At 33.8% G+C, this 13711-nt stretch overlaps 1 protein-coding gene across 1 annotated transcript in view; it reads left to right on the top strand.

Moving 5' to 3' along the window:
• Nucleotides 1-13711, top strand: part of CSMD3 (CUB and Sushi multiple domains 3) — a 629782-nt gene that overhangs the window by 430656 nt on the left and 185415 nt on the right. Inside the window, exons 25-27 of the mRNA XM_035317227.1 lie at nucleotides 3197-3388; nucleotides 6947-7073; nucleotides 7699-7901. Coding sequence (XP_035173118.1) covers nucleotides 3197-3388; nucleotides 6947-7073; nucleotides 7699-7901 — 522 coding nt within the window. The remainder of the gene's footprint in view (nucleotides 1-3196; nucleotides 3389-6946; nucleotides 7074-7698; nucleotides 7902-13711) is intronic.

Below are 13711 nucleotides of genomic sequence, written 5' to 3'. Positions count from 1 at the left end.
TAACATAAATTCTCTATTTTAAGTCTCACATACAATACAAACTACATTAGACTAGCGATTTCTGAGTTTGGATTATTGTTTAAAACAATCCAATTTGGAACCCAAAATGATTAAGAAACTTTCCAAACAAATCTTTTTTTTTATCTCTATGTCAATTGAAAAAATTAAACTATAGAGATTAGAAGAGGTTAAATCTTTTCAGATCTGTGGCTTAGAGTGTATAACGGAAACAGCTATATTCATCTCATTTATCACATGGCAACTTCTGAAAATGTATCTAGTTACATGTGTCTATTGGCACATGATGTATGTGAATTCTTTTATGTATAATTTTATCATTGCTGAATTATCCTTCACCTATATAAAACAGTTTTTAGCATGCAGAACAGTATTATGAGGCAATTCTATGTCATCATCCTTCTTTCTTCCTCTGTCATTCATTTTCACCTGTTCAAAATATTTTGTTTTAAAAGCATCTCTGTCATTCTTCTAAAACTAATTCTCATAAAACTATTATAAGTCTAGCAGAGTGAAAGTAAAATATTTCAAGATACTGCAAAGGTATGTAATTATTTTTGAAGTCAAATTTGCTTAAACATGCCATGTACTAGTCTGTGATAGCATAGAACTGTACTGTATGATAGCATAGAACTGTAGTGTATGTCTTCTCAGTGCTGTGTCACTATGCAAGTGTCACAATATTTCTTTTTATCTTATTTATATAGGTAAATCAATGTTATAATTAACATTTCCTGTCTTTTGACTACTTACTAATGCATTCTTAGTGTTTTCATAGAATATACTTTCCTAGCCTGAATGAATAGTTGTTAGTCTGAACTGTGCCGAACCTTCTTTTATAAATATGTACTTCACTGGGAAACTGTATGGGATACATGCTAGTTTCTTAGCCATCCTAAATTAAATACAATGAATAACTTACTTCATAAATAAGAGATCAGATAGCACAGAATTGATTATCACAGTCGCACTCCCTTCATTAATTGTAATATTGCCCACCTGATATTGGTACAAAAGTTGGTGATGTAGGACAGAACTGGAGGAGCAAAAGTGAGAAAAACTTTTGGAGTGAGTTGTATAGGAAAGAGAAAAACAAAAAACAGTGCAAAGGTAACTCATCACCTCCCACAAACAGACCAATTCCCAGCCAATCTCTGAACGGCGACCTCTTTGGAAAGATTATAAAAAATAGCTTTATTGCTCAGTATTACACTATGTGGAATGGAACGTGTCTTTGGTCAGTTGGGTTCCGGTGTCCTGGCTGTATCCCTCCCAAATTCTTGCCCAGCCTCAGCCTACTCCCTGGTGGGCTGGAGTGAGGAACAGAGAAGGCCTCCATGCTTAGCGATTGCAGAAAGATTTGGTATGCTATCAACACTGGTTTGGTCAACCTAAACCACAGCACCATATGGGCTACAATGAAAAAACTTACTCAATCCCATACATACAAAGTAGACTCAACTCCTTCATACCTTCTCTTTAGGTTTATACACATGGCTAAAGACCCCCTGGGCCTTGTCTCCTCCAGGATGAATAGTCCCAGCTATCTCAGCCTTTCCTCATCTGAATAGTCCATTAATCATCTCAGGGTCCTTCACTGGACTCTCTCCAGTAGTTCCTACACTTGGGGCACCTGAAACACGGCTAGTACCTATGCTTAGGCAATGGAATTACATTTTTTTTTTCCTCTCATCCTTAAGGAGGAAGTGGTCAATCAAAAATACTACTTTTGTGCTTTATCTATGAGTAGGCTGTCCAGATATGAAGACATCTCAGGGATCAAGACATTTTAACTTCTTTTCACACACTATGATCAACATTTTCTCTTAGAAAACAGGAAATTCTAACTGGTCAATAAGTATATAGTTTGGCAATATAGAAAAGGTTCTTCACATGGACTTCACGTTACCCTCTTCTAGATATTCTGCAGTGTGGTCTATACTGGGAAACAATATCTCAGATAGGATTGATTAAAGTTCAGCTCAGAGGTTGTGGAGGTTCTTCAGGAGGTAAGCCATTTTCAGTGAGACATGAAATGAGCTGAAGCAACTGTGAAGATATAGCATTTGACCTACTTTTTTCCTCATGTGAGCAAACAGCTGTATCCAACCTGAACCATTTTGTCTGTAAAATAAAATACTGAACCTTTTATCAATCAGTAGTAATGATTCAGTACCTGAGGAGACATGATGAAAGGCTACCAACCGTACCAACTGTTGGCCAGCTGGACAAATACTGTGTAAATGATTTCAATGAACAATACAGATATGAAAAGCCCTTCGTTTGCTCCCATGTCAGCTACATAAAAGGAATGTCAAACTGACACAAAGTGTCTTTTTTAGCTACACACAGTTTGAGCTGCATGATATTGTTAAAATATATTTGTTTTTTAACAAGGAGGTTTTGAACAAGGGGGGTTTGAACTGCTTCTCAGTTGATAACAGGAAAACCTATTTGGAGTAGAGAGTCTTTTGTCCAAATTATAGGTTATGTTTCCCCATATGTTTCCCCATAATGTTATACTTATGTGTAATGTTTCGGTCATTCTAGGTCTTGCTCCACAGCTTTAATTCTCTAAAGTGTCCAAATCTTTGGCTTGAATTCACTCTACCATCATCATCATCGTTGTCTCCTGCATTTAGTGATTAAATGTACAAACTACTGAAAGAAGGATTAGGGTAGGGATTTATGAATGCAACTATTTCTTTGGTGCCATAGGTGCTATTCTGCCACTGGTGTTAATGTGCATAATAACAAATCTTCTTTGAAGGCTTGTTTATGAGCCTATAAATGTCCATTCACAAACTAGATTGTAATCAAAATGGCAGTCACTTTAACTGCCATTTAATAAATTATAATATCATTTCAGAACTGATTGATAATTATCATGAATTCCCTCCTCAGTCTTTAACTGAGCTTTTAGAAAAAAAAAAAAAAAGATGTTACAACAGTCTGGTTGGCAGGCTCAACTTGAGGGTAATAGAGTTATACTCTCAAGTATGACAGAGGGGTACAATTATCCTACTTAGACTATTTAGAAACAGAAAAGAAACCTTAAATATATTGTTGCCTGAATTCTAAAAATACTTGATTTCTGCTAGAAAACAGAAAATCTTATTTTTCACCAATGTATTTATGTGTTTGATTTTTTAACTACAATTTGTTATTCCTACTGCAGGTTTTGAGCTTTCACATTGTGAAGACCCTGGTGTGCCACAGTTTGGATATAAAATCAGTGACCAAGGTCATTTTGCTGGAAGCACTATAATTTATGGATGTAATCCAGGTTACACACTCCATGGAAGTAGCCTTCTAAAGTGTATGACTGGAGAAAGAAGGGCATGGGACTATCCTCTGCCATCGTGTATTGGTAGTATACTTTTTAAAAATTTTTATTTTTTACTTTTTTTTTTCTTTACTTAAACTGCTATCTGAATATAAAAAAAGGGAAAAAATACTCTTATGTTTTGCAAAGACATGAATATATATGCACCTTGGCAGATCTATTTAACTAGACCTTACCAAAATCTCTGTGAGTGGTGCTACCTTTTTTGGGGGTTAAAAAAGGAAAAAAAAAAAAAAAAAAAAAGTAATTATTAAACATGCATAATGAAATTTCTAATATATAAATGTCTTCTTAAAGTCAGCAAATGGGCAACATAAAAAGCTTAATCAGGAATATATAATTTTAATGATGGGTTATAAAATTAGTTTTCCCTAACTATCTAAATAACATCACACTAGAAAAAGTTTTTCATATATTTACATATAAATACTACAAAATAAAAAGAAAAACATAAGGATACGAAGATCTATGGAGGCATATTATATTTTTGTCACTTGACTTCTGTAATGTTGCTGTGATGAATAACAACAAATTATTATACACTTTATTACAATATTACAGTAACTATAAGTTGTGCAGGTACCTACAATTCCTTCCTTGAGAAAGCAAAAATAAGACAAGACTCTAGTAATTTTCTTCCTTTTTTTGTTGTTGTTGTTGTTGTTTTTGTTGTTTTCATTGTCTTTTAGAGGAAATGAGGAATGAGTGACTAGGGGAAGCAAAGGATGAAATGCATTTTGTTCTCAGATTTAAGTTTGACAGAAAACAATGTATTTTGGCATATCTTTATCAAGAGATAGACCTCATAAAATAACATATATATACAACAAACAAGAACTGAACAGTTCTCTGAAAGTAGTTATTAAAGAATAAATGCTTAATTTCCAAATTTGTGATAAGCCTTTGAATATTCCCAATGACAACTAATTTCTACATTATTTGGAATATTTGAAACAGTAGAATTAGGAGGAAAGCATGACACTGGAAAGTGCAAGCAGCAACTAGGAGGTATAGAGAGAAAGAGAGAACATATGATGGAAGTTTAAAAATAATAATAATAATTAAAAAAAACTAAAATGTGATGGTCCAAGATAGTTGAATATTAAAGTTTCAACAATAAATAATATTTTCAGTTCTTTTATAAAACATTAAAATCATAGGGTGTGTCACCTTAGTAACACAAATAAATGGGTTCCTGCTTAATTTTAAAACAGATCGAGGTAAATCTGCCTAAAGTTATTCCTTCACATTTTTAATGATTAATGATTTATTTGTGTACTGTGCACTATTTTCACCAACTGTGGGAGATTCAAAATCCTTATATTCTAAGCAAATATTCAAAACATCATATATTTTACATCAAGAATGGCTACAGAAAGGGGATCTCTAGAACAGCTTGTGGTTAAGAGATAAACACCATTGTCCCCTTGGAAGAAGGAAGTTTGGAAGAAGGTCCAAAAATGACTAATACAAATTGTCTTGGGATTTAATTATTCAGCTGTCCTTCTCCAACATAGATGCATATAACTGAAAAGCTTGGCCACCTTTGGATTACGAAGTGAATCAGATTCAGAATTTGTATAAACTAACAACAACAACAAAAAATCAGAAAACTGAAATCCACAGGTGAGGCTGGTCCTCTGTTAAAAATTATGATATGCTGCATATCCTGATGGTCTTCGTATTCTTTTTCATTTTAGTACTGATTCACTGTCCAACTTAGATCACCATCTTTTAAAAAATTAAAGAAATTAAGCAACCATCTTTTGCGCTGTCACCAGACTCCTTGTGAAAACTACATTATAATAGGTCCTAAATGTGTTGTATAGGTGTAACTGTTTAGAACGTGAAGAGTGTAAATTTGTTCAATTTTAAATTAATGCTATTCTGAACACATCTATGTAGTCTGATATTAACAGAAGTTAGTTATCCATCCAGTTCACAGTACCATGTGTGAAGCAAAATCACAAAACATGAGGCACAACTACTCTTAAAAAAAAAAAAAAAAAAGTGTTTCCAAGCAGTTCTAGTAATCATAAATCTTAAACATACTAAACATAGTACATAAACATAGTACAGAGTACTATCCACTGAATTTGCAAGATAGAAAGATTACTAAATATTTCATTTAACTTGAAATCCTTGAATCTCTAAAACTGACATTCTGAGAGAATTAAGATTCTTAATTAGGATTGTCTTCACAGTGAGCAAACTGGAGAAGGAAGATAAAAGGTGTTTTCCTCTGTTACTTCTCATTGCCACCTGTGAGGATTCTGCTTTCTGAGAAGTCACTACTGTCATGGCTGAGTCAGCAAACAGCAAAACTAGGGAGCTGTAACTTGCTGAAGAGGAGGAAATAAACCACTGGGGAGAGAGGGACCTTCTAAAATCCCATAAAAAAACAAACCAGTAATCCTCTGTGAGAATTAGAATTTATAAACTTATCGTTCTTCGATGGTCCTGGACAAAATGTAATTATTTTTTTGTTTCATTGTTGGCCAATGAACACTTTTTTCTTTATTGTGTAATTTATTTATATCCTTACTCCATTGGAAGAATAATAGACTATCCTATCAACTACTATTTTATTTTAAATTATTTTTAAAAGATTTGAGGGATTAACAGACTGGCAGAGTGTTTAAAAAGATATTAATGTCTCTAAAAAAACATTTTTATTATTTCAGGAAAATCCTTTAAGAGTATGATTTCAATTACATTTTATCCGGGAATTCACAGATCATAATAAATCTGTCAGCTAAATATTTTAGGTGATATTAAATCAAAATAAAACTGCAGTTGAACTATCCAAAGAGATCTACTCAAAACACTATTTTGGCTTTGGACTTCACAAGAGACAAATCATTAGAGGAACTTCAAAAGGAAGGAAGGGGAAATAAGAAAACTTTAAAAGCCTAAGGGATTAAAAATAAAAATCTCACAGATTAGGTATCTAGATTATGATATACTAAATTTTGCCTAGTGATTGGCTAGCTGATGCCAGCTAACAGGGATCTACTTACCATCTATTATCCTCTAAGAAACATTATAGCTTCACTATGAGGACAAGTCTCAGGTAAGAAGTCTTACTTTTTATTTATTTATTTATTTATTTTCTAAACTGAAAGTCTGATTTTCTCTCTGAATAGCCTGCTTTAATTTAGTATGTTTCCTCTCTTCTTTTTTTCATTTTCTTTCTTATTCCCTAGTTATTCCTTTGCATTTCTTTTAATTTTATCTGACTTTTTTTAGAATGACGTTGTGTTTTTGTGGTTCTGTTTGTTTCTCTTTTTAAGTAACAATCCTTGTTTCTTTCATTAAACATGGTATACTTTTTAATTATTGTGTGTTCAAAATTATTAGAAAGAACGTAGGTATGAAAGAAAAATACAAAAATACTCAAGTAAAAACACATTTACAGGTTTGTTTCCCAAAGTACTTGAAGATCTTAAATGTTGTCATACAATCTTGGGTCACGTGTGTTGTGTTTCAGCTGTGTTACTTATTTAGCAAGGGAGTAGATCTCATCATTGATTGCTCACATGGAAAGCTATCTGTAACATTATGTAATGGTGTTTTCATCAGCTGAATGTGGAGGCCGTTTTAAAGGAGAATCATCAGGAAGAATCTTATCTCCTGGCTACCCTTTTCCCTATGATAATAATCTTCGTTGCATGTGGGTGATTGAAGTAGACCCAGGAAATATTGTCAGGTACTGAAAATGAATCTTGAAATTATAACAAGTCTTTTTGATTATATAATAAGCATCTAGCCTGTACAGTTGAGGAAGAAAGGGATTTAGGATTTAAGATGCATCTCAGGAACAGTATTTTTCTCAGTCTAAGCTTCAGTACGTAGCCTTGCGTTGAAACTATTTTTCAATAAATGTTGTCTGATGAAGATCAACCCTTAAAATTACTTGCCTTTTTTTTTGTTTTTTGTTAACATTTGCAAAGATATATATGAAATATAAATTCGAAATATGGTTTTAAAATAATAATAATGATGAGAATGCAATTATGCTTTTCATAATACTGTTTTAAGAAAAAAACTATTTTCTGAAAAGTCTGTGGATGCTTATATATTATTTGAATGGCTAAAGCAATATGTATTCATGGTTCACAAAATTAAAATACTAGTTGCAAAAGAAGTCAGCTTTCAAATATATTTCTGTTTATCTCTTTTATGCATCCAATGATAAAGATATAAAATATTGTGAAAAAAATACACTTGGATATCAAAGTTTATTTGCTTTCTTAGTTGTTTTGTTTTTGTTTTGCTAAAGATAAATTGTTAAATAATATAAAAATGACAATAAAATCATGGTGTTCTTACAGCCTTCAGTTTCTTGCATTTGATACTGAGGCATCACATGATATTCTACGAGTTTGGGATGGACCACCTGAGAATGAGATGTTACTCAAGGAAATTAGTGGATCTCTTGTTCCTGAAGGCATTCACAGTACACTCAACATAGTAACTATCCAATTTGACACAGATTTTTATATCAGCAAATCTGGGTTTGCCATACAGTTTTCAAGTAAGTTGATGGATTTATTTATTATTATGCTAAAATTGGTGACACTGTTTCTAACTTCGGTAGGGAAAGAGCTGGTCCATCAGATTTGTTCTAAAGCTATGTTTTTATTTAAAATGAATAAATACAAATCCATGTCATTTACTAATTTGGCTTTATTTCAAGACCAGCTGGGAAAGCATAGGAATACTTATAATTATGACTAGCGTTTTTCACAAAGGAGGTGTTGTAAGCATGTTAACGATTTCATCCTTTTCTAATCAATAAGAGTTTCTGCTTTCACAGACATCTGTGCAGAATTTTAATTCCTGTTGCACTTGTATAGGATGAAACAGGAAATAGCACTGCAGGAACAGTAGCGTCTTTCTCCTTTTTGTCTTCTAGCACTGTTTCTTTCATCTTATTGGATTAATCAAGCTGGCAGCATGGTGACAAACCTAAACACTTATTTAACTGTTATTAAATCCTTTTAGACACTTCTCATGTTGAAATGGAAGAAATCATTAAATAAGGTCCATTTTGACCTCACTGCTGATCAATGAAATATATATATATATTTCAAGTATAGCAAGATCTCATCTCATAGTATCATTTTGTCTAGCAGTAGCAATGTTTCTAATACAGGTTGATACAGAGACTCGTACTTTTAACGGTAACATTATTAACATTGTTGTGCTTCTGTATATGATACTTGTATAAGTCCTTTTCCCCCCCAACATCATTTTTTCTCTGTGTATGAAAAATGCTTGTGGACACACACACAGAGATTTGAAGTAAGAATCAAGTGTGTGAATGAGAGGCAAAATATTGTTAACTTGAAGTGAAAGAGTGCTTCTGCTCTCTTTTATTGGAGCCATGAATAAGGTTTTTAATTCACAGAAGCACAGGATGGATGAGGTTGGAAGGGACCTCCAGAGATCATCTAGTCCAACCCCCCCCAAGCAGGATCACCTAGAGCATGTTACACAGGATCGCATCCAGGCGGGTTTTGAATATCTCCAAAGAAGGAGACTCCACAACCTCTCTGGGTAGCCTGTTTCAGTGTTCTGTCACCTGAACTGTAATGAAGTTCTTCCTCAGATGGCAATGAAACATCCTGCGGTTCAATTTATACCCATCACCCCTTGTCCTATCACTGGCCACCACTGAGAAGAGTTAGGCCCCATCCTCTTTAGACTGTCCCTCCAAGTATTTATAGAGGTTGATAAGATCCCCTATCAATCTCCTCTTCTCTAGGCTAAATAGGCCCGTCTCACTTAGTTTTTCATCTTAAAACAGATACTCCAATCCCTTAACCGTCTTTGCATCTCTATACTGGACCCTCTCTAGAAGTTCTACATTCCTCTTGTACTGGGAAGCCCAGAACTGGACGCAGTATTTCAGGTGTATCCTCCCCAGAGCTGAGTAGAGGGGGAGGATCACCTCTCAACCTGCTGTTCACACTCCTCTTGATGCAGGCTAGGATGCCATTGGCTTTCTTGGCCACAAGGGCACACTGCTAGCTCATGGTTAATTTGTTGTTCACAACAAGCCCTAGGCCCCTTTCTGCAGAGCAGGTCACCCCCTAGCCTGTACTGGTGCATGCAGTTATTCTTCCCTAGGTGCAGGACCCTGCACTTGCCCTTGTTGAACTTCATGAGGTTCCTCTTGGCCCAAACCTCCAGCCTGTCCAGGTCCCTCTGAATGCCTGCACAGGCCTCTGGACATATTATTTTACTAACCAGAAAATAATTATATTTGAGGAGATGGAAGAAAAACAAATTCTATGTAATTTTGTTTTAATCTTCCATGTACTTTCTTTGAATCTATAATGTTGTCTGATTGAAACAGATGGTGTCTGCGTACTTCAGCTGCAGTGTAATTAAAAAACAGAAAGCTCACACAGGGGACGTATCTGCTTTTACTTTCCTCTTGTCATTTTGTGAAAGAGAATATGAGTATTTAACTGGATTATTGGTGCTTTTACAATATCTGTTGTAGTTTAGTAACATTCCTCGTGAAGGAATTCAAACTCTTTAAAGACCCTGAATGCTTGGCTTTTTATATAATTTCCTTAGTTGCTAATTCACTTTGTAGAAAGAGATTTTTAGTTCATCTTTCCTTAAAGTTTTATTTTTTATTTTTTTTTATTAACTGTTCCTACACAATTCAGCATCTATAATTCATATAATTCAGAGAGCATTCTTCACCAAATAACATGGGGGAGGGGGACAAGCCGAGAGAAGCTGATATATTATACAAACACTATAAAGATAATTATAATATAATGTAAGTAGTATCTTGTAATTAGAGCTGGTGCTATTAAAATTGTCTCTACACAGACCTGTCCAACACAGTCCTTTACAAGGCATCAAAGTTAATAATTTTGTAAAATTTAGGGGAAGGGATGGAGTTCCAATGCCTAATCAGCCTTCCTGTGAATAAATTCTTCCTCATATCTAATTTAAACCTCTTCTGGTGCAGTTTGAGGATGTTCTTGTCCTATCACTTGTCACCTGAGAAAAGAGACTGACACCATCCTCTCTACAACCCCAGTGCCATCAGACACTCCTCATATGTCTTGTTTTCTAGTTCCTTCACCAGCTTTTTTCTGAACACGTTCCAGCAACTAAATACCTTTCTTGAAATGAGGGGCTGAAAACTGAACATGCTACTCAAGGTGCAGTCTCAACTGGGGATGACTACAGAGTAACGATCACTTCCCTAGTCCTGCTGGCCACTCTATTTCTGATACAAGCCCGGATGATAATCGCCTTGGCCACCTGGCCACAGTGCTGGTTCATGTGGATGATGGAAAAAAACATAGATAACTTGCATCAGATACTAACCTGGATGGCTTAAATTTGACAATAATATTTTCCAGTATAGAATTATAATGAATCATATTGCTTACTTTGATTACTTGCAATGGCTAACAGCTTAAACACTCACAAGTCAGTTTTCTGAAATTATGTTTAGTGCATTTTTATAGCCATGCAGTTTGGTAAATGTTTCTTCATTCACTTTCATGTTTTGGTTCAAAGAAAGACACATTCACCACAGTCGTTTAAGAAGATTTTTTGACACTGAACATCATATTTTATTGAACATCATATTTTATTTTTTATTTTATTTCTTTTATTTTCTCCAGTTTTCCAGTAACAGATCACTCCCTAACATAACTTTCATTTTTATGAAGTCAGGAAATAGGATTTATTCTTTTTGTGCCTATTCCATAGCAGAACAAGCTTTTCATGTCTTAATGCTTCCTTGTTTGCTGATTTCTTTCAACCATGAAAGGAGGCCTTTATATTTAATGTTGTAAAATGTAAAATTTGAGGATGACTGTTTTCCTACAACTTTTTTTTTTTTTTTCTTGTTGTTTGTTTTAATACCATTGACAGGCTTAACAGAAAGAAGGTGTTAAGGCTGTTAAGTAGATCTGTTTCCTTCCATCAGCAATTGCCTTACTTCAAAATAGCTAACAATAGTAAAAGGAATAACCATTTATGGGATTTCAATGGCAAAAATGTCACAGGTTTGTAAATGATATTAACTACTCAGTAGCTATTATCACTTAGTATATATAGGATATTTGTCTTTTACTCAGGCAAATACTATGAGTTACTGATTCCATGCAAATGCCCTGGTAATAGCTCGTAGCTAGAGAGACCTGAACCTACTGTATGAATAGCAGAAAGTGGAAAGGAATTATTGAAAGAAACAGGCTAATTGTAAGTAATTTTGAGATTATGAATAAATAAATAGTCTTTTTGGTCATGTCACTATAAAAGCAGCTACTGTTAATTGAAGATTGAACTTCCTTGATTTAAACCTATTCAACAGTTTTGATGCATTACAGTGGTTTATAGCTAAAAGGCAAAATAAAATTGGAAGTGTGAAGTATCTTTATATGGAATCATAATGTTATAATTGAAACTACTTTTATATTTCTAAAAAGTTTTCTTTAACTTCCTTACCAGTCTTTTTCTCTTTGGTTAACCCATTATCTTTCATTAAAGTATTTGAAGATGACTTTTAATCCAAAGACTACACAAAACAGTCAGATGTCCTATAATAGTATTTTCTAGACTTACAGTTTATATATAAACTTAATAGTTCGTACAATTCTTCAAAATTATTTCAGCTAAAATACCTTGAAGATTTAGTTAATAGCATGTATTTTATTTTCCATTTTATATTAGTCAGTAAAAATGTAGTCAAAAGTTTTTGAGTTCAGCTTTTTCTCATGTAACAGTTTTCTTTCTAACAGATCACTGTGACATCACTAGTAGAGTATTACAATTTGATCTGTATCCACATATGCAACTATAAGTTTTTAGTCACAGAAGAAAATCAGAGAATGCAAAGAAAAGGAGGCAGCAGCAATAGTTTGTTTCTTCATGCACCCTTGGGACCATAATTATGTTTCTTAATTGACTGGATAAAGTGTAAAATCTCAATTAAGCTTTCTCTTCCCTGCATTTCCGTTACTACAAATATGTGAGCAAAATGGCATAAAGCAGAACTTAGTATTTTTTGTTTTCTTTGTGCAAAGAAACATCTCTCTAACCATTTTCCGTGTGGATATTTCACCCTGAAAAAGAGCCTGTGAATTCATACACTACATCGATTATTCAGAAGTCTTTTCTGGCACTCTTACAGAGAACTACAGTCAAACTGCTGTGTGACTGGCAAATTCATCAGCTGAGGTATACAGGAATTACTTTGGTGGAACAATTTAGGTGTGACATATGTATCTTTAGATATATATAAAGTTCATCCTGCTGCAGTGGAATATCTTCTTACATTATATTTTACATTTAGGACAGAATCAACCTACTTTGGTAGTATTCTCCAACAGTTGTTTTGGAGAATACTGTTATATTTATTATTTCTTATTTATATTTGGTACAAAACAGAATAAAACAGAACAGATTTGACATTTTGTCATGTGACTGCAAAAATTATTACCCCATGGTAAATACATTAGATGCCATAGGTATTCTGTGCTCTGTTTCCTGTGACAAACTCTGGTATTGCGTTAATGCAGCTTGGGAGTGGATTTTCCGCTGCTCTTCATTTTCAGTATCAGTAATTTCCATTGTGTAATTTATGAGCCACCCTTTATAGACACACGCTTACATACATAAACGCACATACACGATGGGATTTTTTCTGTAGGTACAGGTTAGAACTTCAGGATTGTTACATTTTTTCTACACTTAGATTACAGTATAATGCACAAATATAAGTATGAAGTTATTTTTGGATGTATCATCTGTTTTTCCAAGGTCTTGGCCTCCTGTCACTTATGCATCTCATATTTTCAGTTAATGAGTGTTATTGAAGTTATTTTTTATGTTAGGTAATATTTACCATAGGAAAGAAAGATAGTTTGGAAGTTCTATATGCTACCTTGTAATGGAATGAATACATAACAAAAATGTATCTAGAAAGAAGTGATATTTTGGGAGAATGGCCAAAATACACGTATGTAAGTGAAATTCCTTGAAGACATATCAAACTAGATTTACAATTGATCACTGATATTTTTTCATGTTCTGTAGCTAACCTAGAAACCTTTCACTACTGGAATCCAGAGCCTCTTTCTCAAGCTGTAATTTATCAAATTAACTATATGGATTTTTGCATCCCACACACATAAAGGACAGATGTAGCAAAGAGATTTGACTGAGCCAATGTTCATCCTTCAGTCTTCTATATATGATTGAGAAAAAAGTATTTATCAAATAGAACTTCAGTTATTGACTGCACATATTCAGATGTGCAGTCTCAGGTGTAGTTTCACTTTCGTAAATGTAGTTAAAAAA

Source organism: Oxyura jamaicensis, chromosome 2 (genome assembly GCF_011077185.1).
Source record: "Oxyura jamaicensis isolate SHBP4307 breed ruddy duck chromosome 2, BPBGC_Ojam_1.0, whole genome shotgun sequence".
Classification (NCBI taxonomy): Eukaryota; Metazoa; Chordata; class Aves; order Anseriformes; family Anatidae; genus Oxyura; species Oxyura jamaicensis.
This window is presented reverse-complemented; position numbering and strand designations above follow the sequence as displayed.